The sequence below is a fragment of the Caloenas nicobarica genome, chromosome Z (assembly GCF_036013445.1).
Source record: "Caloenas nicobarica isolate bCalNic1 chromosome Z, bCalNic1.hap1, whole genome shotgun sequence".
Taxonomy (NCBI): domain Eukaryota; kingdom Metazoa; phylum Chordata; class Aves; order Columbiformes; family Columbidae; genus Caloenas; species Caloenas nicobarica.
Window position 1 is genome coordinate 66,040,436 of NC_088284.1, and position 25,589 is coordinate 66,066,024.

A 25,589-nucleotide genomic window follows, 5' to 3' on the forward strand; every position below is an offset into this window, starting at 1 on the left:
GATCTCTTATATGGTACAGTACATTGCATTCCTAGGTGATAATTACTGCAAAGTTTTTACTGGAGCTGGTAATCCTTACCTATCTAGTGGAAAGAAAAAAAAAAAAAAAGACTCAGAAAGCAGGGAGAAGGATCTGGGTGTTTCACTCACACTGTTAAATATCGAAAGCAGCGTGTCAAAATCAAGATATTACAGGACCATCTTATTTCAGTTGGAGACTTTGAGCACACCAATTGCTCTTTCTTTGCTTCTGTTGTCCCTTGTCTGGCCTATTTGATCCAGGCAAAAGCCTCAGAAACATTCTTTCTGCAATTAGACCAAACTAATGGTAATTTTCAAGCTTGTGGAGCCATATGCTTGCATAAATGTCTTAATATCATTCTTGCATTAAGGACCACTGGGAGTAGGTCATAACATCTGTGAACCTCATTACTAATCTATGTCAAGGGTGGCAGATAATTCTTAGCAGTACATCCAATAGGTACAGATGGAATAGCCTCTGAACCTGTGGACATCAATATGGACAATTGGACAAAGTATGATTTTAATGCTGTCTGATTACAGTTATTATTGGGCATTCACAGTACAGAAGGACGAGTCTGTGCCCAAAAACTCACACAGATTTGTAGTAATACTGTGAAACACAGATATGTGGGCAATAAATCGTGTGTTTTGTTCTGACAGAGGTTAAGAGCTAATGGCACATCACTGAATCTGAATCCACTGCTTTGGCTACTGCTGCAGACCTGGAAGAGCTAGCTGTTCTTTAAAGCCCATTACTTCATTGGAAGTGGAAAGTTGCTGCACGAAGTGCTACATGACGAGTTGCAGAAACCACTGAAAGACAAGGTGAATCAAGTCAGTTTGCAGAGGTGAGAGCCATCCATCTGGCTTTAGATACTGCTGAATGAGAAGAGTGGCCAGTATATCTGTACTGAGCCATGGATGGTGGCAAATGCCCTGTGGGGGTGGTTGCAGCAATGCAAGTGGAGCAACTGGCATTGTGGAGGCCAACCTGTCTAGGCTGCCATGTTATGGCAAGATATTACTGCTTGCTAGAGAACTTGACTGTAAAAGTACATCATGTGTATGCTCAAGAGCCTAAAAGTTAGGCCACTGGAGAACAGCAGGCAGATCAGGCTGCTAAGATTAAAGCAGCTCAGGTAGATTAAGACTGGCAACATAAAGGTGGACTATTTTTAGCTTACTGGATCCATGATACCTCAGGTCATCATGGAAGAGATGCAAAATGAGGATGGGCTCATGATTGAGGGGTGGACTTAACCATACACATCATTGCACAGGTTGTCCATGAGTATGAGACGTGTACTGCAATCGAACAAGCCAAATGGTTAAAGCCTGTATGGTATAGGGGGCGATGGCTAAAATATAAATATGGGTAGGCCTTGCAGGTTGACCATGTTACACTCTCAAAACCCTGCCAAGGCAAGCACTATGTGCTTACAATGGTGGAAGCAACCACCAGATGGCTGGAAACATACACCATTCCCCATGCCACTGCCTGGGACACTAACAACCTGGGCCTTGAAAAACAAGTCCTATGGCAACCTGGCATCTCAGAAAGAATTGAGTCAGACAATAGGACTAATTTCTGAAACAACCTCATAGACACCTGGGCCAAAGAGCATGTCATTGAGTGGGTATATCACATTCTCCATCATGCACCAGCTTCCAGGAAAATTGAATGATGCAATGGGCTGCTAAAAGTTACACTGAGAGCAATGGGTGGTGACACCTTTCAACATTGGGATACACATTTAGCAAAAGCCACCTGGTTAGTTAACACCAGGTGATCTACCTATTGAGCTGGCCCTGCTCAATCAAAACTTCCATGTACTGTAGAAGGGTAAAAAACCATGAAGAATATGTTAGGGAAGACAGTATGGGTTACTCCTGCCTCAGACAAAGGCAAATCCATCCCTGGGGGTGCTATTGCTCAAGGACCTTGGTGCACTTAGTGGGTAATACTGAAGGATGGAAAAGTCCAAGTTGTACCTCACGGGGATTTGATTCTGTGTGAGAATATGCAATGATTTGAAATGTGTGATGTTAATTGCTACTTAATACTATGTGTCATCATTAGTATGGTTACTATAAGGCATACTAATAGTATTCAGTAAGTACCTTTCAGATTAATGAAGAATGAACTTCAATAAAACTGAACAAAATGCAGTGGTGGTGGAACTAAAGCTGGCTTCAACAACTGGTGCCCAGCAACTTCCTCGAGATTGATGTCTTTAGCTCACAGATTGTGGGGACAATGTGCCAGATACACCAGCTACGAGTTCTGGATGCAGCATGCAACAATGCAACACTCCACCATCACACACCATCTTCCTTGACCTGGGAGACTGTTACGACAAATGGAACCCAAAGTCATGGACTAAATGAATTCCATGAACTTTTGAGAGGGATGGGATGATGCCATGGACTAATGGAATAGTATCTGTATGTATCTATGTATCTATGTGTATATATATACAGGAAAAGTGGTAGTAATTAACTGGAATATATTGGTAAGTGTGACATCTGAGCACAAAATAAATAGTATAGAATAAGGAGTGGAATGTGTTGGGTTGGCTGGGATAAGTTTGATTTTCACAGGAAACTGATAGTGTCCTGGGTTTGGGTAGGATAGAGTTGATTTTCACAGGAAGCTGGGAGGGGACACAGCCAGGACAGCTGACCCAAACTACCCAAAGGGGTATTTGATATCATATGCCATGCTCAGTATAAAACTGGAGGAAGCTGGCCGGGGGGAAGAACTCTGCTTGGGGAATCGGACTTTGCTCTCCAGGACGGGTGGTGCTCCACGAGCATGTTTAAGTGTGAGCTGTGGCCGGGTGTTTGCGACCGCTGCTTGAGGGATTGCTGCTCAGGAGTGGGCTGGGCATCAGTTTTCTGGGTTCGTGAGCAATCGCATTGTGTATCCTTTGCTTTCAATATTCTTTCATTGTTATTAGTTATTGTTTATCTTCTCCCTTTTGCTGTTCTGTAAAATTGTTTTTATCTCAATCCATGAGTTTTACCTTTTGTTTCTGGATTCTCCTCCCCACCCCACCAAGCAGGGGGAGGGGTGAGGAGTGGCATAAGGTCCTAGTTGCCTGTTGTTACTAAACCACGACAAGCACGTAAGTGCTAGGAACAACGCTGTTAATCCTGCTTTATGTTATTATTTTGTGTGAAGTGAAATTAAATGTCTCCTGTAATTCAAACAAGAGGATTTTCTGTCCCGTTTCTTTCTTTGATAGATGTTTCCTTCTTCCCTTGCTTCAAATTTATTGTCTATGTCTTGCGTACCTTCTTACCTTCAGAAGCTGCCAAGATATTTCCTAATCAATGGAGGAATTCTTTTTTAAGAGATAATGCAATAATGCTTTTTTTCATTTGTTTCCTTTATATCTCACACTTTCATGGCCAGCATGTTTCACCTGTTTTTAAATTAAGCATTGGTTTTATGTTCATGTGATTATTCAGTGCCTGCTAATTCACTCCTTGAACTCACCCATCTTCACTAGCTGACTTGCAGTAGAACAGATCTGAATAGGTTTGAAATGAGGAATCTGATACCTAAATTTTATTTTCTGGCTGAATTTCTGACTGAGCTACACAGTTCCTGAGCAACTGTGGGTAATTGACTAAACCTTCCCCAGAGCCTTGAATCCCCATTTGTAAGGTTGGTTTATGTTTTTCTGTCTTATACAAGCATTGTGAGGATAACATCAACAAAGATTTCATGTGAAGTCATTGACAGAGCACCATAAGTAACTTTAGAAATATCCCAATTCTTCCCCAGTGAAATGTGGCTAAACACTAACTACATTTCGGTATTTCTGTGTTCTTTTGAAAATCTTGTATTTGTAATGCTTGATGGTTTCTTTTTTGTTTGATTATATTGACCTTTGCTTTCTCAATGTGCTTTTATTACCTAAATGCTGACCAGAGTGATTTTCTTTCACTGCACATTCTGCAAGTATCTAGAATATGCGGCCACACCATATTGTCCTGCAATTAGTTTTTTGTATTCTCTGGGTCAAGTACTTTTTTCTAATGTTTGTATTGTATTTTTGGCATTTTATTTTATTTTATTTTGGTAGGCAACTTAGTGAGGGATTTTATTATGTCTTACATCTCATTTGCTGTTGAAATATCAGCTGAATTTTAAGAAAAAACAAAAAAACTTCTGAAAAGGAGCTTATATCAAAAACTATATGGATTATATTATTTGGGATCTACTGAAATGATTTTTTTCCGCTTATTTCACAAAATGAGTTTCATAATGAGAACAGCTGTACCGCCTTGCATAGTAGCAACACATAGTTTCTAAAAGAGATATTTGACTTGCTCAGAATTTGGATGTGAGGTTTACAAAGCAAACTCAGGAGACAATGTGCTGTTTTTCCTTTTGACGAAAGTTCTCCAGTATGAGTTAGTGAATGCTGCTGCAGATTCAGTTGCTATGGGCTTTAGAGGTCTGTTTTGTGCAGCAGAGTTGCTTCTCGAAACCATCTTATATATGAAAGGGGTTAAAACAGCATGGGGGCTATTTTGTCTCATACCACTGATAGAAATTTCCTAGAGTCCTACCTCTATCTCTGTTGCAAAGACCTCAGCAGGTACTGCATCTGTAGAAGCTGAAGTTGTCTGGAGCTCTGTGGTGCATCTTCATCTCCTGACAACGGAAAGCAGAACAACCCCCAAATCCCTACAGATGACCTAGTTGTGTTAGTTGTGTTGCGCCTTTACTGTGTCTCTGTAAAATAGGTTTAAGTTCCTGGGAGGAAAATATGAGAGAGAACTTCAGAATTAAAACATCACTGTAAAAGAATGAAATGAGGATTTTGAGAAACACTGGGCACTTTTAGTTTGTCTGTGCCCAAATGAAGTAACAGAAACATAAGACTGAAATCAAGGTACAAAGTGAATGGGAACAAGGCTCAGACTGTATATTAAAGAAAATCTTGATTACAGCCCTCATTCAAATGTTGCAAAAAAATAGTGGAACTGGAGTTCTGCCATTAGGCTTACCACTGTAGTGAGCTGCAAATTGGTACAATGACATTTGGAAGGAATTTATTTACTATCTAGATAGCTGTAAAAGATTTCTACACCATGTTTGCTGAACAACACAGTTTAGATGACTTACATTTTCAAAAATATTGTGGAACTTTGTGCATTCTGCTAGAGAAAGCCAAGGCACAGTTTTCAGAAATGTTCTGTCCCACTAACTCTGACAACGTTTACTTGTCAGAGGTTCTGAAAATCAGGCATCTTGAACCAGTAGCTTAAGATATGAGCTACTTCAAATTCATCGCTCTTCTCTTTTTTTTTTTTTTAATTTCTGTTTTCTTCATCTTCTTTAAAAGCCTGAGGAGATCGTAACTGGGAAACTGGCAGGACAGAGAAGAGTCTTGTTATTCTAAATTCTTTGGAATAATATTATGATGTTGGTTGATAAAAGCATTTCTTTTATGATCTTTACCACACTATCAGTACTTACAAGGTCACATTACAGCTCTTTGGTAATCAAAAATACCATTATTTCTGTGAGAAGTATTTCCTATGTATTAGTCCCTATTGTGCTGTCATGACAGGTTTAAGTTAGCGAAGATTTTTGCTCTTAAAGTGATCAGTTAATGCAAACAGACATTGCTAGAAGTAGCATGCAGTTCTAAATTTGCAGAATCAACTGTGTGTTATGCAAGAACAACAGTGATTAACAACCTAAAGACATAAGAATGTGCACAAAAGACAGTATTAGGTTTGCACCTACAAAAGCTTGGATATGCAAAAATGACATTTTCTTAATGTATTTTTTACTGTTAGAATTTAATTTTGCTGTATGGAATAAAAAGAAGTGCTTAGCCTATTACATTTATTAATGTATAAACGGAATTTGTAGTTGGAATATATATAGATACACACATATCCACACAGATCTCAAATATCCATATAAATATTTTTAAATGAGATATGATACATTGTAGTCAAACATAATTTGCTATTGTTAACTACAGTTTATTGAAAACAAAAGTCATCTCACTGAAGCTGATTTCAAAGCATTATTCACATAGACTGCTCCAGGAAACATCACAAATGACATGATACACTGAAGAGCAGACACTAAATGAAGTTCTTCTTGGCTGACAAATGTCACCATTCAATTTACTCAAAGTAGTTTTAAGTCCATTGACACTGACAAACATAAATTGTGTTTTAATAAAGATAATGCTTTCCAGTCTCAGAAATAAAGATGTTCCAGGAAAAAAAAGAAAAAGACATGTGAGCACAAGTAAAAGTGATGTATTCAGCCGTGAGAATATAAGTATGCAGAGCTGTGAGTCACAGCATTCAACTACTAGTTGGGGTGACTTATAGCCAGGCAGCATACCAGCAATTTCAGTCAACGGGGAGTGGGAGCTGCAGGGGCATAATACCCTTGAAAATGAGGGCTTATATCGCCAGCTAATCACCCAGAAACTGAATTTGGTGGACTTTTCTATGCCCACATTTTCTCTTATTTATTCTTTTATTTATAATTTTCACATAAAATTTGTAGCAGACAGGAATGTACTCTTTGAAATAGCCAGCAAATGCCAGATCGTGAAATGCAACCATTCAATTCCAGTTATTTAGTAACACAGAAATATATTCTTCATTTTATAGAAATAATTAAAATTATGACATTATTTTCTCAGGTCTACTTCGTATCTCTCACTGTGTTTGCAAACTATAGACCCCTTTCCCAAGTACTAGTTAAATGGGAGTTTTCTGACAAAAGCACAATGGTTAGCACAAGAAACTCCCACTCCTCGTCTGGAATCTCCATACGGTCTCATTTTTCATCCTTTAAAATAATACTAATACTAAAGTGAACCAAAGTGTTTCTGTGCAGACTTGCGACTAGGCCAGAAAGTGTTGTCCCCTACCATGCCCAGGACTGGGTTGTTATAATCTCCCACTCTACAGTGAGCAGAGGGATATTCTTGGTTTGCCATTCTTCTGGATGAGCAACTTTGGTAGTACTTTCAAAAGCAGTGACGTGACTCGCATTCAAGATCCTTTCCCTTATCGCGAGCCACTTCCATGAACTGCAGCAAGCCGGTAAAACGCAGTGATCTGCAATCATTTCTCTGCCTCTGGATGCCCAGGTATGTGGTATACTTGCTTCCCCCATAACTCCTAGAGCAGAGATGATATGTGGGTCTGGAGAGTGTGGAGAGTGCAGCTTGGCTGGGTGCACCAAGCCTGTGTGGTGCACCGTGGTGAGTCCACACGGAGTTTACAAACAGCTCTAGGTACTTCTGAAAATGCTGTCACCCCTCTAACCAGCTTGTGTTGAGTGCTTATTGTGATGGAATTACAAAGCCAACATAGCATGTGCGCTTTCAACCAGCTGATAAGAGCTTTGTGTGAATGTGCATCTTGCTCGTGCTAATTTGCAGCGCACATATGCAGTGACTAGTCCAGCCTGCAGAAAAGGATCATTATGTTTAGATCTTATTGCTCATGTTGTTTAGGGTTTTGTTGGCAGATTCTAATAATTGTTAATTACTGTTCTGCTTGTGTTTGTAACACTGAACTGCTAAAGTACATGGCTTTTTTTCTGAGTTCTAGGCTTTTACCGTCAAGCCAACAGCCACACCAGCAGGTTAGAATGGGCAGGCTTTAGATTTGCTTTTCTATACCTCACTGACATTGTGATGGAAGAAGAAAAAAGCACTTGTGGAGGGATCCCAAATTGCCACAGTTCGACTGCCATCTGCGGTCTGAGGCACATCAGACCCGAAGAAGCCACTATGGCTACAACTGTTTCTTCAGGCATCTGGACCAGGATGATCTTCCCTCTACTACTACTCTCCTGTTTCTCATGACCGCTCCGCCAATTTCTTCCCTTCGGGCTCATTTCTGCGGACGATGTCCTGTGGGCCAGGCGCACCCCTCTCTGCCAGGGATGCTGCGGAGGCGAGGCCGACGACGGGAGGGGAGTGCGGAGGAACCCCCGCCTGTGGCGCAGACCGGCGCGGGGGACCGCGGACGGCCGCCCCGGGGGACCCGCACAGGACGAGCGCGCACCCTGGTGCCGGCGGGACTCGCGGGTGCGGGGACAGACCGCCAGGACCGGCCGTCGGGACGCGCGTCTTGCGGCGCCACCCGCGACGTGAGGGGCCGGCGAGGGCGCAGGGCAGGGGTCTGCCGGCCCGGCCGTGCGGAGGCGGCGCTGCGGCAGCCCCCCTGCCCGCGGCGGGGCCGCTGCCGGGGCCAACGACACCGGGGGGCGGGGGGAGGCGGTGCGTCCCCCCCTGACGTCACAGCGCCCCCACTCCGCCGCCGCCGTCTGGCAGCCTCGGCGAGCGGCGCCGGTGCGGGCGGGCAGGCGGGCGCGCCGAACACCGCATCGCCCCTCGGCTCCGCTCGGCTCCGCTCCGCTCCGCTCGGCTGCAGCGCGCCGCCCTCGCCATGTCGGTGGCCGGGCTCAAAAAGCAGTTCCACAAAGCGACCCAGGTACTGTCCCCCCGCTACAAACCCCCCCCGCCCTGGCCGGCAAGAGCTGTGCGTGGGGCGCACGCGTGGGTGCGCGGTGCCCGGCTGCGCGCTGGGGTGCTCGGCGGTGCACTCAGCTGCGGGGTGCAGTCGGGTGCGCGGTGCAGGGCTGTGTCCGGCCGTGCGTCGTGCTCCCGTGCGCCTGGCCATGCACGAGTGGGTTTGCACGCACGGGCACGGGTGTGCACCCGTGTGCGCAGGTGTGTGTTGTGCATGAGCGCGCACGGGTTCTCACTCGTGCGCGCGGGTGTGCGAGGTGAGTGGCTTTGCGCGGGTGTTGTGCGTAAAATGTGAGTGTGCACGGAGGTGCGTGAGTGTGCACGGGTGTCCGTGATGCACGGGTGTGCGTGGTTCGTGAGCGGTTCACAGGTTTGCATGAACGCGCAGGAGTGTGCATGGTGCGTGAATGTGCGCGGGTGTGGGTGGGCCTGCACGGATGTCCACGGGTTTGTCAGCGTGCCTGGCTTTCCGTGGGTGTGTGGGCTGCACGGTGCATCGGGCCAGGGCTTTGCCGTCCGGCCGCATCTCTCCCCGGCCCCCCGGCTCCGGCCGCGCTGCGGGAGGCGGGCAGGGGCTCCCGGGGGGCGGGAGCGGGTCCTGGACAGCCCCCGCGGGGCCAGCACGGGCACAGAGAGGGCTTCGAGGCAGCGGGGGTGGCCCCTGGGGCTGATACCCGCCGTGCGTCTCGGTCCTTCTTTATAGAGGGCTGTGCCCTGTGTGTCCATCGGCGTTTCCTCAGCCTGACTTTTTACATCAGCAATAAACATGACCCTTTTTTTGGTTTCTGCCTCCTGAGTACAGCGGAAATCTGAATAATGAGGTTTGGTCCCGTTGCTTTAGGCATGGTGTGATGTTGAAGGAAGGTTAGGATTTACCAGGCTTCAACTTGCTTCACCAGGCTTCAACTTGTTTCATATCACAAAATCTCTGTTACAGTCCATGAGAGTACAATTTCTGAATCAGGTTCTAACTCAGCTTGCTTTGGGGATGAATCTAAAATGGTTTCATAGAAGTCTGGGGAATATATTTGTATTTAGAGATTTGAGATCAAGACCACTGTAATGTGCCTTTTGTTTTCTTTAATTTAATATAAAATCCCTGGTTATTTCCTGCTAATCAGCATTGCAGGCATCTTCAGGTAACAGTCTTGGTCACTGTAAGCAGTCTGTAGGTACTACCACGCAAGATGCAGCAGTGTTAATCTTTTCAACACCTGTGTTTTTCCCTTTCTCATCCATCTCATATCTTTCATCTCATCTCTTACTGCACTGTGGGGAAATATTATTGAAAGAATGATCCCTAATACAGGAATTTGTCCAAATTCTGATTCTCAACGCCTTGCAATTACACCAATACCTGTTATGAATGCAATGGGATATGTCAAGTCCTGCATGGGCCCATGCAAGCCTTGGGTGACATTGTGTCTCACCTTTCATACCACATTGTGCTGCATCACTGGTGAAAGAAGCTTCACAGAAACCTGCTGTACTCACGACAGATGTGGTAAGCAGCAGTTAAGGGTGACTGAGCCCATCCTACAGCGCCCATCTGCTGCTGCTAGTTTGTTATTTCTCCCCCTGCTACTTACATTGCTATCTGAAGCCCAGAAATCACCATTGCTGCACTGAGTTCTGGTACCGAAAATTATAATTACAGTGTCTGTGTCATCCACATTTAGGAAGTAGGCAAGACGAGGTTCACTTTTTAATAATAGAGGTCTCAGTTCTCTATTATTGTGAGTTAATGAGTATGCCTCCGTAGCAGCATAGGTAAACATCGTTTTTGGAGAGAGCATGGTGTGAAAGGTCTGTGTGTGCTGGTCTGTCCTTCAGATGACACTCTCACACTGATTGTCAGCAATACTGTAATTTAGAAGGAAGGGTTTTAGCTGGCTGGAACCAAAATATTAAGTTTCTGATGCCAGATTTAGCAGCCTGACATCAGATGACCCAGGGATTTTTGGGCCCAGCCTTGACTTCCGCAGATTGTATGTAGGCCATGAAGACACATTCATGCATGAGAATGACTCACAAATAGGTTGCAAGTCTGATCTGTTTATTGGCTTGTTTTCAGTATGAGTGAGAAATCCAGGATTTAGTCGTGCTGACCTTACTCTAGGGAGTAATCTGTTTGCCTAGGGATTAATCCCCAGGTGAAATATGGATTGACGTTGCCTGTGTGAATGAAGCTTCCCAGATAGGACCAAACAAATCAGAAGTTCTAACAATTCTGAATTTTTCCTTTGCTTCTTACTCACGTAGGAACTTGTGCATGATGCAGCGTCATAAGGGAGTCCTAAATGACACCAAGAACAATTTCAAGTTATTTCTCAGGTTATTGTGTCCTTTAACCCAGTTCAATATTGTAAAGTCTTGAAGTTTCTCATTTCATTTCTTTCTGTCTTTAATGCTGCTATTCTTGTTGTAACATAAGTACCCCTTATACACAGGGAGTTTATAATTATGAGCATACAATATTATTAATACAAAGTGCAGTTCCAGTTAGAAGTATAAAGATTTGTGGCACAATTTAAATGTTATAAAAAAGTTTCCTTTCATCTAGAAGTAGTCTGCTTTCCATAACACAACTTAAAATTACGCGACTTACATGTTTGGGTTGTTTTATACAATGTAAGCATTTTGTTTTCTTTCATCATTTTTTGACTTGTAAAGTATCAGACCAACCTGCGTGAAACAGTACCATTCTGTTTTTTACTAGAAGCCATGCTGAAGAACTTCATGCCTGTCAAATTTCATGCACCAACTGCAACAGTGGTGAGCCACTGGAAAGCAAGAGGAAGCTTTACTCATTTTAGAATTAATGCAGCATTCACTCTTTTACCTTTCAGAAGAACTTTAATGGTTTTACCTCTGTGCAGCTGAAGTTTAGAAGTAATATTCCTGAGTTTATAAAAGGAAGTTGTGACATTGGTGCAGAATTACAAGATGTTAGATTGACAAGTACAGAGCCAGTTAGATTATTCATTTACTCCTATTATCCCTAAGAAGGAGAAGTAGCCCCATTTGAATGTTAACTGTGCTGCTGCAAATCTGTCCAACGTCCTGGAGCTAAGCAGATTGCTCCAAAGAATGTTTTTCCAGAAATGAACAACTAAGTGTTGTGCCACCAAATGGTCCCTTTTTATTAAGGCATGCAGACTCCTCTGCCATTAGCGCTATGTCAGTGTGACCGAGAGACTATTGCTTCCTGCAGGTTTATGTACAGTTTTAAAACCACCAGAATAATTTTGGGTGATACAGATTTGACAGTCTGGGTTGTTTGAATGGTTGTTTTAAAATAGCACAAGCTTTTTTTCCACATGACTGCATTCATTCTGTAATATGAGTCTTGTGAGCCACAGTCAAAACTAAGCTTTCAGAAAGTAATAATTTCATAAGGAACGAAATGAACAAAAATGCTGGAAATGGCCACAGCTGAGGTTCCCCTGCGAACCGGTGAATACATGTGACTGCCCATAGCAGTCTGAATGTGGTGATTAGAACCAAAAGGCCTGTAAAACAATTTCTCTTCTACCACTATATTCTGCTTGTATGATACAACATGATTTAATTTGTCTTAGCACCAAGACAGAAGTCACCAGCTGATACAGTTTTATAGAGAAACACATTTATTACTGAAAGACTTCCACTCATAGTTGTCAGTAGCTTGTTACATGCCCTGACATTGAGGTGGAAAGTACCGTGCTTCTCTCACTAATAAAGCAGCCTTGTGAAGTGCACAGTAAGAGATTGACCCTCATGTTCAATGAGAAGCAAATGAGGTTCCTGCCTTGCTATTTTGTTACCCACATAGCACAAAATCCTGTGGGCTTCCCAGCGATTCTGCATTGATTGAAATCTGTCTATATATGTTCATTTGCAAAAAAGAGGACGTTATGGTTGAGGCAGAGTTTGAAAATGTTAATAATGTGTTTTGAAAGTGTCCTGGAAGAGTGTCTGCTTATTAGCATGGATCCAGCAAATGTTCTGAGTGTCTGAATCACCATAAACTTGTGACTGGTTCCATTGCAATGAGTGTGAATATGAGTATGGTGGAAATTCATCTCTTTGTCAAATGTTTTTATATTGTGATTCATCTAGCTGACTGTATTTTAAATTCCTTGGTCAGAAGCGTGTAAAATATTTTTCACTGGGATGGGGGAAGCAATCCTTTATGCACAATGTGTTTTCTACACTTGCTAAATTCTCAAACTGCAACTAGCCAATTGTTACCATTCCTTTCCTACTGATAGAGAATGTGGACAGTGATGTGTTGATATCAAAATTTTCCTAAATCCCCATCGAGCCCCCTATTAATAACGTGTTCCTGACTGTCCCACGGGGTTGAGTGTGACCTGTGTGTGCTTGCCACCTCGGCTTTTCCAGTGAAAGCACCTCATCTGTCTTCTCCAGCTGGCTGTGATTGAAGCCGGGATCACACTTGGGTCTGCCTGTCTCCTTCCATGTTTCCTCTAACCCTCACCCACCAAATTATGGTCAGTTCCCATGTATGTAAAGGTATGCATGTGAGCCGGTCTGGGAAGCTGGACAATTCTCTGTTTTTCTGAGTGTAGCTGCTGCGCTGTGTGTTGCTTATGTTGGACGTAAAGAGCTCCCTTCTTCTGTAGCGTGGAAACTTGTGAGCAGGTGGAGGATGGGAAGAAGAGCCATTTGCAGGGTGGTGTGGCTCTGAGGATTGTGTCCAACCGGCTGCTACAAACCTCTCTTCAAGAGCTGTGTACCTTCAGCAGCCTGTTGGTTTCCATCAGTGCACAGTGGTACATTTTGAGATCAAGGAAAGGGAGCAAATTTTTGATCTGGGAATAAAGACGATTTTTAGAAAAATTATTTACTTAGCTGTGGAGGGGATTATTTCCACAGCAGGTAGGAACATTTCTCCGGTTTGTGCACTTTGGCTTGATTGCCAGATACAGAATTCACATTTGGCACCATTCCCATGTGTCCTTTTATTGATATTACATAATTGAAAGGGTGAAAAATTGACCTTAATCTGAATTGCGGTTTAGTTGGATACTGCGTAACCCTTCTAAGTTGCTGATGACGTACCCACTCCGGTTTCTAACCCTGTTTCTAAATCTTATTGAAAGAGCTGCTGCTTTGTGTACAAAAAAGATAATGGTTTGCTTTTGGGGGAAGATTTCTCAGGCATCTGTTACTGCAGTATCCTTTCACCTGATATATCCAGTTCCCACTTTTATGTATGTAAGTATAAATAAAACCGGAGCACTGATTGACACTCATCTGCAGTTTTTCTCCCAGTGGTCTGTGGAGGCAAAGAATATGTGTGGATGCTATGCTCAAAACACACCCTGTGTCACATTTTTCTTTTATATCTCGACTTTCATCTTCACTGGAAGTATTACACAGCAAGGAAGAACTGGCTGTTCCTGGTCATTCATGCAAAACAGCGTTTTCGAGATTTAAATGTGCCCTTGTGACTAGCATACTAATTGACAGCATGCTTCATAAAAGTGCTGAAGCAGCATAAATCGGTTTAAGTGAAGCAGATTTTGCAGAGGTTACTGTGCAGAGGGTTCTGCAGTTCTACACAGCTGTCAAGTGCAAATGCAAGGAAGGTGCTGGGGTGGGCTTACTCATTTGTTGTGGAGGATGTGGGGTCGAGGAGCTTAAACAGTGACTGTCATGACCTAGTAGTGTGCCAGTGAAATCTTTGACTTTAAAAGCTCAAAAGGAAGGAAGGAAGGAGTTGAAAATCTGCTTTGCAGGCCGCAAGGCACTGTTGCAACTCTGTATGTACATCTGAAGTGAAATTGTGAATGGACAGTATGTGGTGGAAAGTGCCCTAATGAAACAGGCCAGTGGCTCTCAGTCAAAGTCTGGTACCTCAGCGGCAGCCAAAGCATCCTTCCAACACCCTTTTCTCCTGGAACTGAAAAGGCTTGCTTTGTGCTGCTTTCCAGCAAATTCTGTGACTCTGATCCTCATTTTCTTCTCAGTTAGTCGTCCCTGATGGACAATGGTGGTGCTGATCCTCTCTTAAATATAGGGAGGTATGCAGATGAAAGAAAACCGAGCTACAGCATGGTATTATTGTGATGATCTCTGCCACAACACAATTGCCTAGCCTTCAATGCTTATCTAATCTTGCACTTAATCTTGGAGACCAAATTGTAGCTTTTTTTTAAACTTGAGGTTATAGCACATGTCAACCTGCCACAGAATTGATAGGAATTAAAATAACGTTTTTGTTCCTCCCAAAGCAGAGAAAAAACATGGAAATTCATATTTACTGTGCATTAACATTATTCACAAGCTTTCTGTTTACGGGAAAGGAGAAAACAAACCAAACAAACCAACGAACCAACCAAAAAGAAGTAGCCGTTGGAGTTCAGCATAATTTCAATTTGTCTGTGGATGGAAACCAAACCACGGTGACAGACCTGGACAGAATGATTCATGGATATATAGTTGTAAATTATGTAATACTGATGATGCTCTTGTGCCCATGGTGGAAACCATATCTGTATAACTAAATAGCAGTTAAAAAAAAAAGTCCAATTTTGTAGACTGGAATTGGGCTGAAGTTGTTTTTGCAGCATCACATGGGTCACACTGACGGGCAGCAGTTTGCTCTCAGCTTCTTTCCTCATCACCATTCCCGCACCAAAGAGGGGGTGTTATTTGATCCCAGCAAAGGTGCTGCTGGGGCAGCAGCAGTGTAACCTTGCTCGTGGCAGCCTGTAAAGAAGACTTGGTGTGATGCCAGAGGGCCTCCTGAAATAACGAGACATTCAGCCACTGGTTCGGCTAACAGGCGTGTCACCAGGGAATAGCTGGTGAAGTGCATCCGCATCCGTTTCAGAATAGATAGGTGCCACTAGCTGGGTTCATTGTCGGTGAAACAGCAAGTGTCATATTGATGTAATTTCCATTGGGCTGTGTTTTGGTCATTTTTCGCTTGGGTTTGTTATCACTTTGTCAGACTGGGATGCTATACTGAATCCTTTGTAAGCAGAAGTTCTGAAATAGAGAAAAATGTTGGCTTCTCCCTTCCCTCACCTTTCCCCTTCTGTGATGGCAGAAAAGCACCTTACAGTGTTAAAATGTTTACATCCTCTTCTGCCTTCTTCATATTTTTGTGGATTTCCATTTGACTTTTTAATAATTTTTGTTATTTATTTTTTGATCAATTGTTATTTTTTTGATTGCCTAAATTCCAGCTATTACTGGCCGCAAAAGGTCTTAATATGTGAAAACAATTTATGTAAACATTTTGAAACAGGGCTTGTTTTTCACCTTTGTGTTAAGAAATTTGATTGGTTTTGTGCAGTTAACACTGAGATCACAATTTATTTTCCATTTTAAAGCATCCTTTAGCAGTGGACATCACTTCTGCTTCTATGGGGAAGAGTGGCACCACAACAAAATAGGGTGATAATAGAACATGTTCCAAAAGAATTGAAGTGTGTTTTATTTTTTTCCCCAGAAAAAAAATTCTCCTGAAAACTATTATTGATTTAATATTTTGTGACTTTCGGTAGACAAACAAGACTTGTTCTTTTAAGCCGCACTAGCCAATTATATATTTTTGCTGGCTTTTTTCAAGTGTTTACAATTTTCAACCTTCAAGGTATGTGCCAAAAATTCATTTTCATGCAAAATCATTTTGGATGCAGCAAACCAGTTAGTAATTCATAAGGTATAAATGTCAAAAATAGTGTTCGTCTTTCCAGATGAGTCACTTAGAGCTTGTCTGTCTTGGAAAGTTATGGCGCCATAGTCTAAGGACCGAATTTGAAGTGCTGCAATTTTACTCTACAATGGATGGATTTCTTTCTGCCAGTAGAAGAATAGCATTTCAATTTAATTGGCTTTGTTTGTAAAGGGATCTGAGGACAGCACACTTAACCCCTTCCTTCCATTGGAATGAGAGTGTTTGCATAGAACTGGCCAAGGCATTAGAGATGACCAGTTATTGTATTTTTCTCAACTAATGGAGATTTGTGTTTCTCTAGGAATGCTATCTTCAGTTAAACTTGGGTCTTGCTCCAGTTGAAGTGGAAGAAGGTTTCAGTGCTTAGGAGCTGGTCCTGGTTGAGTTTTCTGTTGGTCGCTTCATCCCATTTCTTGTGCTGGCCAGGGAGAGATGGAATTTCATTTTACTTTCTACTATTATGAAAAGAAATAAGAGCTTTTAGAACAGAGCTGAGGCATAAGGAAAATTCAACAATATGCAGACATTTTCAGGAGCCAAGACGTTTGAATGTGGAAGTGTGCCTTGACATGCAGAATAACCACACGTAAAAATGGTTTACTGATTAGATTCTCTCATCCAAGGAGCCTTCCACTAGCATTAACAAACGGAAGTTTTTCTCTCAGGAAGGATGGCTGGATCTTATGGTACCTCTGTTATTTGTGGTCTAAATCATTTTTCTCAAAATATGACCACATTACTCTGAGGCTGGTGAGGAAATCTTTTCCACAAAAGTGCTGAAAACCACCTTACCATATATGAGGCAAATCCACCACTGTTGGAAGTGGACATAACTGTTGCAGGCAGTAGGCGTAATATACCATATACATCTGGCCTGTCTTAAGTATAGGCAGGTAAAATGTGAGTTTCTGGATGAGACGAATACTTAACTGCCGACGGCAGAGGCAAGCTTACATAGTTCTGAAATGAATAATGTAGATCTTTAACTTTTTTATGCAGAAAAATATATTTTCCTCTGTTGGTTTTGTCTGGTTTGTTTCACCTGTGTAAGCTGCTTATGGTGGATTGACCTTGGCTGGATGCCTGGTGCCCATCAAAGCCGCTGTATCTCTCCCCTCCTCAACTGGGCGGGGGAGAGAAAATATAACAAAAGACTTGTGGGTCAAGATAAGGACAAGGACATCACTCAGGAATTACTGTTACCGGCAAACCACACTCAACTTGGGGAGATTGGTTGAATTTATTACAAATCAAATCAGAGTAGGGTAATGAGAAATAAAAATGAAATCTTAGAACACCTTCTCTCCACTCCTTCCTTCTTCCTCGGCTCGACTTCACTCCCGACTCTGCCCCCTGAGTGGTGCAAGTGGATGGGGAATGGGGCTTGGGGTCAGTTCATCACACGCTGTCTCTGCTTCTCCTTCCTCCTCACATTCCTCCCTGCTCCAGCATGGGGTCCCTCCCATGGGAGAGAGTCCTCCACAAACTTCACCCTTGTGGATCCTTCCCATGGGCTGAAGTTGTTCACGAACTGCTGCAGCGTGGGTCCTTTCCACAGGGTGTAGTCCTTCAGGAACAGACTGCTCCAGTATGACCCCATGAGGTCACAAGTCCTGCCAGAAAACGTGCTCCAGCGTGGGCTCCTCTCTCCACAGCTCCACAGGTCCTGCCAGGTGTCTGCTCCAGTGCAGGCTCTTCATGGGGCCACAGCCTTCTTTGGGAGCATCCACCTGCTCTGACATGGGGTCCTCCACAGGCTACAGGTGGGTCTCTGCTCCACCATGGACCTCCCTGGGCTGCAGGGGGCCAGCCGGCCCCACCATGGGCTGCACCGTGGGCTGCAGGGGAATTTCTGTTCCACCATCTGGAGCTCCTCCTGTCCCCCTTCTTCACTGACCTTGCAGTCTGCAGAGTTGTCTCTCTCACAGATTCTCACTCCTCTCTCTGGCTGCAGTTGCACCATTTTCCAACCTCCCTCCTTAAATATGTTATCCCAGAGGCGCTACCACCATCACTGAATGGCTCGGCCCTGGCCAGCAGTGGGTCCATCTTGGAGCCAGCTGCCACTGGCTCTGTCGGACACAGAGGAAACTTCTAGCAGCTTCTCACAGAAGCCACCCCTGTAGCCCTCCTGCTACCAAAACCTTGCCGCGCAAACCCAGTACACTGCTACAAAAAGGGCACATGGCAGCAAAACTTAAGCTTCGCGTGGTAGAAATGGGATTCTCTTACTAAAGTAAGAGCCACAAATACCTGATATCAAAAGATACGTATCTTGTTTTCCTTGCTTTGCAGTGTTGTAATTCAAAATAATTTAAGTCAGGGTGATTTGGGACCTGCCATTTTCACAGATGTCACATCCCTCCTGAAAGGTCTGTGTTGGCACATTTCAGAATGGCTGCATTTTGATGGCCAAGAACCTGTACTTCTTGAAATAGACTGTAGAGCTTTTGGTGTTCTCTGGAGAGTATTCTGGTTTTTATTTAACTGTAAAGATGGGTGGGAGTAAGATACCTGAAAGGAAGATGAATGAGTATGAAAGAGTGAGCATTCCTCAGCAGGAATCCTTGAAAACTGAGCAGAGGCAAGTTCTGTGTGCCAGTATGTACAGACAACTCTGACTAGAGGCAGAAAAATGTTTGGCATTAGTGAATGAAGCCAACGCTTGCTGTTTCCAGCTTGATAGCCTGCTGTAGCCAGGATCCTCAGTCCCTGATCTAGACACTGCGATACTGTGTATTGTTCCAGCCCAGGAGAAATGATGAGAACTGTTCCCAAAACACATACAGCCTAAATAATACCAGCGAGTCAAAGAGGTCAGCATGGATTTAATGGTGTCCGTCAGTGTATGTGGAATGAAATGTGATTAAGGAGGGGAAAGGATAACATTGTTTCTAAGATCAGGACTCCATCTGTTGCAGATTTCCTGTCTCACAGGGAGAAAGAATAAGGAAAAGGAAATACTTCCCTGCTGCTCTGGTTTGGGCATAGTCTTCTAACAAAAACTGCTGGACATTTGCTGGAAAATAAGCTGTCTATGACTCAGGTGCTTGTTCCTTCCCTAGGGAGAGTTTGCTGTCCCGAGCAGAGCGCTGGCTACCACAGCTGCTACTAGATTTTGGTCAGCAAGGTGCCCGTTTCAATCAAACCGTTCACTGAAGTGCAAAACTGTCCTGGGCAGAAGCTGAGCTCTGTGTTAGTGTATTCCTGGGGCTCCCACAACCTCGTGACGTCTGCGCTGGGGCCTGAAAGTGACTGAGAATACCTGGCTGGGTCACAAAGGCAAAACGCAGTAACAGATTTACTAGCTGTACAGATATGTGGCATTTCATGATTAAAGGCAAGATTGTTCCAGTTTGTCTTGCTTCTCCATAACCCTGATGCAGGGAGAAGACTTTGTTACCTTAATGAGAGAAAGCATTGCTGCAGACTCTAAGATAAGAATTTTAGTATATCTTTAGAAAAGGAGCTATCCTTTTGCTCTGTGCTGCTCAGTGCATAGCATAAGTGACTAAATTATATATCCTCCTTCCCCATATCACCGTTAATCTCTGGACACGTGTTTTTGTGACACAAAAGACCTAGAAAGCCTCAGCTCCGGTTTTATTCCTTGATGAACATTCCAGATGTAGTGACCAAGAAAGCAGCTGAGTATGCTTGGGTTGAGTTTCTGACTGGGGACTACTGGTACCACTGCAGAATCCAGTTTAATAATAAAATAAGTTCCTGAGATAACACCAAATTGGAATGTGGATGGACTTAAATTTGAACATAAAGGAGAAGATTCAATGATGTCCAAGGACTGGCCTTACTCTCATTTCTGTTGCTGTAATTTTGGCTCTATTAGGGTAATTGCTGATTTGCTCCTCTCATCTTAGGAACAAGACCACTTCCCAAGTCATACATTAAAATCAGCTATATGGGATTTCTAGCAACTTTTATGAAAAGCAGGCAGTCTTCCAGAGCAGATTTGGAAGGTTGTCTAGAGACATGCAGATATGATGCTGTTATATCTTGTTCACTTGCATTCCGTGAAGCACTTTTTCTCTCTCTTCTTACATAGCACATTGGAGCAAGGGAGATCTGAAAATTTAATGAAGCTGCAATAAACCAGACTATGTAGTTCCATATTTTTTTCATTTGTGTTTGCAGATTAGCTACACTTGTGTCCAGGGCAACTTCTTCAGCTACAAGAAGTCAAACAAATTATTCACTGCTGTAGACTTCTTTTTCCCGGATTTCCTCCTGATATTTCTTTCAAACCTTTGTAAAATATTATTACTGAGAACTGTATTTCCTTTAAATGCTATATTCATTTTCTTGCAATAAAAATAAATCTGGGAAGGTAAATCAAGTAGCTGGGAAAGAAGCCACACATACCAAACGAGCTTTTTGTTAAGGAATGAAGACTAAGTCAGGAGTATGTGTAACAACCCTGTGGTCAGCCAAGCTAGAGCCAGAACCTGCTTGACTCATAGGGCTTTTGAGAGCATGTGAAGGAGCAGGTAGCAGAGAGCCAGCAAGAGGGAAAAGTGGGACCAGGTGTTGACTTTGTATGCTGTGTTTTAGGAATTTTATTAGCACTACCCTGAGGACTGAACAGAAGAGCATGCGGGGAAGATTATAACTCTTTGTTTTTTCTTTGTGGGAATATAACGGAAGATTGTCAAGGAGAATTGTAAATACGCTCAAGCGACTGCAGCTGGGATGGAGAAAAACACATATATCACGCTAATTGTTGTTTAGCCTTGTGTGCTTGATGAAGTAGGATCTCTGTGTTTAGATAACACAGGCCTGTGGAAGACTTTGAGGCATTATTGAACATCCTTGAAATTCCTTTTCTACTGCAAGCAAAGATCAAAGCAGTGTGGTAAACTGTGCGTGTGTGAATCCCTGGTATACAGGTGAAACCAGCAGGCTCGGTGATCTCCTAGCAAGGACTGAGCTCTGCAGTGCCTGCATTCCCACTTGTGTATCTCTGCCTGGGTGCTTTTTTTGGGGATCCCCGAGTTAGCAAGGTGACAAAAATAAACTTACTCTTTGCATTTCATCCATGGGTTGTGATTGTTCCTGTGCCCTGCTTGTGTTGGCTCACACACTGCTCTGTAATGCAGCATCATGCGAGTGGTCATGGTAGGACGGCACATTGCAGACGTCGCTGTCAGAAGTCAGCAGCTGGTTGGGGTGTCTGTTTTCTGCCTTAAAATCTCCACTGTTGCCCTTGAGAGTGTCTGGGTTTGTGGTTATAGACTTAAGGTGTGCGATGTTGAAACTTAACAGTGTGAATAAGCTTGGATGAGCGAATGCCAACTTGCTCCTTAGCATTCCCAGGTGAGAGCTGAGAGTGCTTCGAAGTGTTGTTGCCCCATTTTTGCCTGCTTGGGCTTGCCTTGGAAGTTACCTTCTGTACACTGAGGAAGGAAGTAATAGCCATTTCTGGTTGCCCTATGCTAAGCTATGGGGAAGCCTCGAGGGAAAGGTATATTACAGAAACTCAGTCCTGTTGTATCATAGATAAACCTATCTCGCTGACAAAAATGCCCATGGATGAGTGAGAGGGCTGGGGGGGGAGGGGAAAAAAAAAGAGGAAAAAAACCAAATAAAAGCATAGTTACAACAACTTTGTTTCGTGCCACAACCCTTCCCAGCCTGTGCCAACAGGGAAATCTCTGCAGTGCATGGTTCTGCAACCACTTGTCTTCCCACATCTCTGCTGCAAAGTGACCTGAAGGGAGGAAAAAGTGACTTTTGTATCTTTTTTTCTGTGCCATCCTTTGACATCTGAGGAATTTCTGGCATGGTTGGGGGCCTAGTTTCCTCTGCATCATCTCAATGTCACCAAGGAGCTGGGACTTAATTAATTCATTGTGCCTGTAACAGTGACTCCTTGGCTTTACTGAAATAATGGGTTTCGTTTGCAGGCTGGAAAGGTTGGGGTTTGTCCTGATACTTTTTTTATCTTTAAACAACAAGGGTGCTGTCGTTAACGACTGCTGGAAATTATAAATCAGCAAACTATATCTCTTAATTCTTAAATATTTAAAAGGTAGATGAATAAGTTCACAAAAGCAGGAAGTGTTATTGTAATATCAAAGGTCTTTCAAGCAGGCAGTGCATAACTAAGACTTTCAAAATTATTCCCAGAATTTTGTCTCCTCTGGAGACTTGTTACAAGTGAACAATGGAGGTGACCTGGTTAGTAACAGGAGACATTCACTAATGTATGTGCTCTGTGCCTTTACTCAGCAGCAAAATAATGTTCTGCATAATAAATTCTGCTGTTTTGGAGTATTTTGCTTATTTATTTTATTTTAAGTGTTCAGAGGTCATTTTTAACACAGCCTTTTTTAAAGTATTTTTTAAGTCTGTAATCCTGAACATTAACAGCACATTACAGAATCAAGATGTTTTAAAAATTAATAATGCTGACTCCTTTTTCTTTTTTTTTTCTGAGTTGTCTTGACTTCAGGGTTTAAATTTTCAGTTCTTTTAAGTGTAAAAACTAATGTTTTCTTATAACCATATCATTAGAAGACTTAAGAGTTTTGAGGGGAAAACAACACGTAGCAGGAGAGAGATGACGGCCATTGCAAAGATCTGGCAATAGTTCTTCTGAACCATTTTGTCTCCTTACAACTTTCCTCCTTTGGGAGCTGTTCCAGTTTAAAATGTGTGCCAGATGTCTCACAGATGCATGGTTGTGCCCCTCCCTCGTGCCTTCTTTCAGATTGAGTGATGTAGCAGCTGACCTGAACTTCTGAGGCTATGTCTGTGTTGGACAGTCATACAGCACAAAAGACATGGGGCTGTAGGACAAAACAAGTGGTGCAGAGGACACAGCGGAGGTTTATGATTTCTTTTTAGTTTGATTTTGGACTAACTCTGGTCTGGTCCTATGGACTGTATGCCTGCTAGTGGTTGAAGCACATCAGGATTTCTGCTTCAGTTTCGTTCAAAAGGAATCCAGGTCACATGCTAGAACACTGCTGTGCAGTGTGGGTCAGATCTAGATCTAGATCATAGTGGAGTGTGGGGATGACCATGAGATTTATTTTAAAAAGTTAGCACCTAGTCTGTACTGAAATGCTAATGCACATGCAATCTGGAAAAGGTACTTGGTAGTTGCTAAGCATTTATCTTTTCAATTTATTTGCACTACTGAAAATACTTCCACAAGCCAAATGCATGGGAAAACTGCAGGAAACAATCCAAGTCCAGGAGGGCTTTTCTATGTCATGTGAATATTTAAAGTCTTGTTTTCACACAGCTGTGGAAAGCTCTCTGTTCAGCTCATGGGTTGACTTGAGTTTTAGATTTAGTATATTTCTCGGCTACTACAAACTTCCTTTGCAAACAAGCGTGTAGGTAGATAAAAGAAGAAAAGCAACATCATCCATGGGGAAAAGAAATCATGTAGATTTATGGACAGAGAGGGCTGTATTTTAAGAAATGGTGTAATAGTGAACAGATGTGGCAGAGCAGGTTTCTTTATCTTGAGTGCATTTTAAAGGACTATGTTGTATCTTCTGAGGCAGAGACCTTTATGGGGACTGTTACAGAGCTATGAAATACAAAGAGGCTATTGCCTTCTGAAAAGCAGTGTGTCTAACTGTGATCTCTGGTGCTTTGGGTAACGCTTGCCATCGATGAGTATCATCTTCAGCAGATCTGAGGGAATGGGTGCCACACTATACAACTGATTGTTCATGTCTCCAGGGTTTGGATCATGCAGACCTGGGAGGCTGGTGAGGCAGCTTCTCTGCTCTGTTGTGAGCTCTGATACCCAGCTTTAGTTGGCCTCAGAAGTAAAGGATCCTTCGCCACCCCTCTTCTGTGCACCCAGATAAAAGCAGGGCAATAGATATTCCTAGTGACTGAGGGATCCCCACTGGCAGTGGAAGCTTTGCTGTGAATTCCTCTCCCTGTTTTGCATCACTTTTATCTCACCAGTATGCCAAAGCTGTGACACTGAAAAAACAGCTGCAAACTAGAGAGGAGACTCTGTGAATTCTTGATGACTTGGTATGCCAAGAAGGGTGGCTATTGCAAATGTGGCCCTGAGGGCAAATGTCTATTTATCCTGGTTCTTATTTCTGTTACATATCTCTTTGTTTTCTCTGATGGGAGCCATTGCTCTTATGCAACCAGAGCCCAGTGAGTAGAGTGGAGCGTGATCCTGCTTTATGCTGGTCTTGCTGCAGAGGTATGCTGTGGAATTCCTGACTGGCTAAATGGCCTAAGTGTACAGTGCTGGTGAGTAATGGTACTGCATACCTGTCTCTTGTCAGTGACTTGAAATATGTTGTTTTTAAACTACACTTTTCAGCCAGAAATAGACTTACTATTTCTCCATGACATGCCAGCTGAGATTTTGCCATTGGTCAAGTATTCAGTGGGGCTGGAAGATTAATCTACACTCAAAAGGAAAAGCTCCTTATAGGAACTGGGACATCTTAGATGGGCATAGGAAGTCCCTGGACTCTGAAGAGTCAAGAGGATGATGTCTCCTAGCCTCTGGAGGCTTAATCTTTCTGGATACTTCCAGTCAAGCAATGCACTTCGCTAGAGACACATGGCGTGAATTTTAATTACCTTCCCATCTTTCATTTGCACTGCAGCTGATTTGTTGCCTGTAGTAGGAGAAAGATGGTGACATCCTGTACATTTATATTATTTTTAACTCCTTATATTTAGTTTCTTTGTAGAGTTGAAGGTTTAGATAAAGAGAGTTTATTTGGAGAGGTAGATTTTTAGCATTGAGAATGAGTTGATTGTAGTTCATAATATTTTTAAAATTTGGGCTACACTTCTCAAAGTTCTCACAAAGGCTTGACAAATTGTAATAAACACCACTTGTCATGAATACAACTTTAATCAAAGAATTTATAGTTTTGTTAATATACGTGGTGAGAACCTTTCTCTCTTTAAACAGATTGGGATACCTCCTATTTAATCATGGAGGTGAAGCTGTGGGAGGCCTATGGGATTTTTTTTTAATGTCTATGCTGGCCATAGCAGTCCAAGTGCAGAGGTCCTATTGCTAGTATGTAAGTGAAGCAGTGCCACTCTGCAATTTTAACCAGTGTACCTACCCACAAGTATATTGTTCTTGATCTCTGAACTGGAGTTGTGGACTTCAAAAGGTTTGAAAGACCACTGGTGAGAGAGCAGTTTGAACAAACTTAGTATTTTGTGTTTGACCGTGAAATTGTTGGGAGGCTTTTCTTTTTTCGTTATGAGTAGTGTTATGAATTTGAAGAAGATAAAATGATTTTTCATGTCAGAACTTCTAATGCATGCAAGGTCTGATTGGTGCGCTACAAATAATT

At 42.9% G+C, this 25,589-nt stretch overlaps 1 protein-coding gene across 1 annotated transcript in view; it reads left to right on the forward strand.

Moving 5' to 3' along the window:
• Positions 1–8,457: 8,457 nt before the first annotated feature.
• The window catches only part of SH3GL2 (SH3 domain containing GRB2 like 2, endophilin A1), a 103,880-nt gene continuing 86,748 nt past the window's right edge, over positions 8,458–25,589 (forward strand). Inside the window, exon 1 of the mRNA XM_065656599.1 lies at positions 8,458–8,526. Within this exon, the coding sequence (XP_065512671.1) occupies positions 8,482–8,526 (45 nt within the window). The 5' untranslated portion in view covers positions 8,458–8,481. The remainder of the gene's footprint in view (positions 8,527–25,589) is intronic.